We start from the raw sequence: 4,591 nt of genomic DNA, 5'->3' as shown, positions 1-4,591 counted from the left end.
GCCACGCCACGCGGCTTGGGGGATCTTAGTTCCCTGGCCAGGGATCGAAGCCGGGGCCCCAGCAGTGAAAGCGCTGAGCCCTCATCACCGGACCGCCAGGCAGTTCCCTTTACTGACATTCTAATAGTGGGTTCTAGAAGGCTGAAGGTCCTTAGGAACCAAAGGGATGAGTTTCCTATGTGCAATGTACATCACCCCGAGTCCCAGCATCTGGACAACCACTGGTAAGGGTACCTCTATGAACTATAAAGTTGTGATGGACAGGCTGGGACCTGGGACCCTTTGCTGCGGTGCCTGCACCTGGACAGACGTCTCCTGGAGCAACAAAACACAAAGAAACTGTAAGGGACTAAAAATAACTGCGTGCATGCCCAGCTGGGGCAAATTATGGACAACAAGATACAAAAAGACCAAAGAAACCCAACCGCCCCTTCTGAAGAGCCGGGAGCAACAGGCGGGTCCTGCGCATGCCCCCCTGCACGCAGCACCACCAAGGGGGTGGGCAGAGCACCTAAGCCACCCCTCCAGCCGGACCCCTGGAAGACCCCTACCCTCACTCCATATAAGGAACAAGCTCGCCCCCACAGCAAGCAAGGGAACCTGTTGCATTTTCTCGCTCCCCCCTCCCTGCTACATACAGCAGGGCCCCGATAAAGCCTTGCCTGAATTTCCTGTCTGGCCTCTAGTCAATTTCAGTTGATTGGGGAAGGCCAAGAACCCTGGTTGGTAACAACAGAGGTGAGATATAATTTGCATCCTGCTTTTTTACACTTTAATATTAGAATACAGACACATCCCCCCCTTATGATAAAGTCTTGATGAACATTTTCAGGGTCTACATAATGTTCCATTCAACAGCCGTCCCACAGTTTGATTAATCAATCCCCTATCACTGAACACTTCGGTTGTTTCCAAATGTTCACAGTTACAAATAATGTAGAAATGAAATCTTTCTGCCTAAAGGTATGCTCAGTCTTAGAACCAAAGTCCTACAATTCCAGGGATGGGATTGAAGCTCCCGGCACCAGTGGCACTTGGCAGGGGGCAGATGAGGGGTCAGAAGCTGGCCTGCAAGACAGGGTACCTCCCACCTCTGGGCACCTTGCAGAGGTGGGTGATCACTGCGTCACCAGTTCACAGGGTCTGGCCCTTTTGCATTCCTTACCACATGCCCCCGACATCCTCAGACAGGACGCCCCCTACTCTGGACAGATGTGTAACAGGCCCTGGAACACTGAGCTTGCGTGAGCCATCCTTTCCTTCCGGGAAAGCTGCAAACCACGGTGCGGAATCATGGGGACGATCTTGTGGACTCGGAAGGGATAAACGGTGTCAGGAGGGCCAGGTGTCCGAGTGAGCGGTCACCGGCTCAGCCGCAGGGAATGAGCTCAGTCCTGCCCCTGCCTCAGCAAACAGGCCTCGCAGACCAGGACGGTTACCCCATCTTTTCCAGAAACAACTCAGGGACAGGGCCCTGGACAGGTAGCTCTCAGCTCCCTGCACCCCTGCCCCAGCCCAGCATGCACCGGGCAGCACCGCCCCTCTCCCAGGCCTCTGTGCAGCCTCCCTGCCCTTCCCAGCAGCCCCACGCCGGCGGGCTGAGCTCCCCCCACCTCCGGCCAGCGCCTCACCAAGGCCACCTTCCCCTGACATCACTCAGGGCCACAGGGGGCCCTCAGCACTGCCTCCTGCCAGGCCTGGTGCCGAGTGCTGAGCTCCAGAGCAGAGCGCAAACATCCTGGCCCTGAGAGGACCTCCGTGTGGGGGACACGCACGAACCCCCTTGTGCTGCCGGGCACCACCTCGCACCTGTCCACACGCCTACGCCCCTGCGGGCAGAGGGGCCCACGGCAGAGGCTCCTTGGGGCTGTCTGGGACTCCGGTTTGCTGCGTAAAAGAGGAGGCTAGCTCACAGCACCTCTGCCCCCAGGGGTAAGATCCGACGTCACGACATCACACAGACTTGGAATCACATCTGCCAAACGTCCCCACAACACAGATTAGGAACACGAGGCCCAGAGGAGGGAACGGCCTGCCACACCGGGACCGGGCCTGGGCTGGAACGGGGACCCAGGCCAGTGACTCGGGGCTGCACCACCGGCCTACCTTGCCCCACCCGCAGAACGCAGACGTCACGGTCCCCCAGCCCCAGGGGACCCGCTCCAGATGCCACCTGCTCTGCCCTGACTGCAGGACGGCCCTTCCCAAATGAGCCGTCCAGAGAGTGCTACAGGGAGCAAGGGACGTACCTAACTCGCTCTGATGACAACGTGCCACCTGTCCTGGGCGACTGGGCTGAGGGCCACGTCCACCCAGTGTAGGAACCTCACCAGTCAAGCGCTCCCCCGGGGTCGGGCAAGGAGGGGACGGGGCCTGCGGGGTGGGCAGGACCGCATCCTTGGGGGGCGAGTAGAGCGAGGTCGGGTACCTCCAGAGAGCGGCTGCACCCCAAGCTGTAGGCCCGTGGCCTGCCCCCCCAGACCAAGACCCCCTCAAGCATCTGAGATTACTGCCCCATTGCTGACAGCCAGGTCTGATGCTAGAGGACTTCCTTCCCAATCATGCCCTCATTTCTCTCTAATGACCACGAGTCTGCTCTCGGCTACGGGACGTGGCAGTGAATTGGGCTGCGTGGCAGCTCACGATGCACTGATGGCTCCAGAGAGGGTTAGGGTCCGGGCTAGGGAGAGGCCGAGGCGGGGACAGCTGAGGGCCCAGGGGGCGGGTCAGAGATGCACCGAGGCCACTCAGGCCTCAGAGGCCCAGGCGCCTCTGCATCAGGCAGAGGGACAGCTTGAGGTGTCGCCACAGGCCAGGGTGGGCCCTGACCCAGGAGAAGGAACAGACCACGTGCAGACCCAGCCAGGCCCGGGACAAGCCAGCCCTGGGACCACTGCCAGACCCCCACCCTGGGCCCTCCATCCCCTGGCTCCCGACACCACCTGCATGTGGTCCACCCTGGGCTTTGGCTCCTTCCTCCACCCTCACAGAGGAAGGGCCTAGAGAGCCCGGCTCCTAGCAGGGACAGGGGTCAAGGGGTGTCACGCAGAGCAGGAGTCCTAATACCCGAAGGTTGGCCTGGGCTCGCCCCGTCCCGGCTTGGGCCGCACATCCTGATAATGACCTCCAACTGAGAATCACGGGTGGTGGTGGGGGAATAGAAACAGTGTAGTAACAATGAACTAGAGGGCCTCCAGTTCGCTCTTGGAAACAATGACTCCTCCCGCTCTGAGTGTCTTTCCGAATCCCTGCACTCTGGCCCTAAGCTGCACCCAGCACGGCCTGTGGACCGGCTGTCCCAGCATCATCCGAGCGCTGGTTAGAATTTCAGAAACTCAGCCTCGCCCCGACTCACCAACTGGGGGTCTGCACTTGAACAAAGCCCCCCGCGACCTGCAGACATCAACATGTGAGTGGCGCAGCCGGCACTCACACCCCACCCCGGCGAAGGCGCATTTCCCCCGCTGCTCTGGGAGCTGTGCCTCAGCGGCGAGAGCAACAGGGCATGACTAAATGCACTTGAATAAAAAGGGGAAGAAAAGAAATCTAAGTCTCTCCATTCCTCGGAGACAGAAATAGTTTTGTGGCCTCCAGATGGACCGCGCAGACACAAGGGGAGGTCTCGTCTTCCCGCCAAGCTTTCCCAACGGGATGCTGGCACGGACCAGTGGAAACCAGAGACTATTTCTCTTCGGGGCAGTAAAATGAGAGGCTGTGGCTCGGGGGGTCCCCTTCTGTTATAATTAAGTTGGCCAGAAATTCACCTAAGGATGCTAAATTCTGTACCTGACCCTCTAATTACAGCCAGAAGGGATCAGGAGACAATTACTTTCCAAAATAGCCCTTGGCAGGCCGGAGGCAACCAGCAGCCTCTCTGGCACATCTGTGCCGACAGAACGCACCCCAGGGCTGCCCCACAGCCCCGAGCCTCCCTTGCCTCCCCTCCCCTTCTCCTGCTGGAGCCTGAGATGCCCAAACCCCCCGACTGGGAGTGGCTGGACCTTCGAGATCCACCCACAGGCATCCATCCCGGTGCCTGGGGTCCCCAAAGCTGGGGCGCCCTCTTGCTCCCCCATAAACCCCGCATGGCTGCCCGATGACATCAGCCTCCCGTCTCATTCAGTCCGAACGGGCTCATGAAAAACACCCCCCGCCAACCATGCAGAACAGAAAGTACCTCCTTGGCTGGCTACCGCGGCCGTCGCAGTGGCCACCGCGAGGGCCGAGGCCTTCCTGCCGGGGTCGGGGAAAGCAACGCCCTCCAGGATCCCACTTTTGGCTTCTTTCTTGTCCGTGGCCGTGGCTGAGGCGGACGTCTCCATCCTAGCCACGCATAGTCCCGGGTGGCAGCCCTGGAGGAGGAGACAAAGACACTCACCAACGCGGCCCCCAGACCCAGCCGGGACGCGCCGACGCAGATTCCCACCCGCCGCCGCCACACGCGCCTTCTCTGATCATTGCGAAGGAGTGTTTCATTAATTTTGAGAATTCTTCGTTCTGAGATTCATCTGGTCTTCTGAACGACCTCACGGACCACAGCCGAGAGTTTTTCACTGCCTGTTACCCCCGATTTTTCAAATCTAAGCAACAA

The 4,591-nt window shown here is 59.7% G+C and overlaps 1 protein-coding gene across 1 annotated transcript in view; it reads right to left on the bottom strand.

The window, feature by feature from the left end:
- The window catches only part of GLI2 (GLI family zinc finger 2), a 181,119-nt gene extending 176,797 nt beyond the window's left edge, over window positions 1-4,322 (bottom strand). The window contains 1 exon segment of the mRNA XM_024759165.1: window positions 4,178-4,322. Coding sequence (XP_024614933.1) covers window positions 4,178-4,322 — 145 coding nt within the window.
- Between the last annotated feature and the right edge of the window lie 269 nt (window positions 4,323-4,591).

This window comes from Neophocaena asiaeorientalis, unplaced genomic scaffold (genome assembly GCF_003031525.2).
Source record: "Neophocaena asiaeorientalis asiaeorientalis breed wild unplaced genomic scaffold, Neophocaena_asiaeorientalis_V1.1 scaffold593, whole genome shotgun sequence".
In the NCBI taxonomy this organism is placed as follows: domain Eukaryota; kingdom Metazoa; phylum Chordata; class Mammalia; order Artiodactyla; family Phocoenidae; genus Neophocaena; species Neophocaena asiaeorientalis.
Note: the sequence above shows the minus strand (reverse complement) of the source record. Positions and strands in the feature narration are given on the sequence as shown.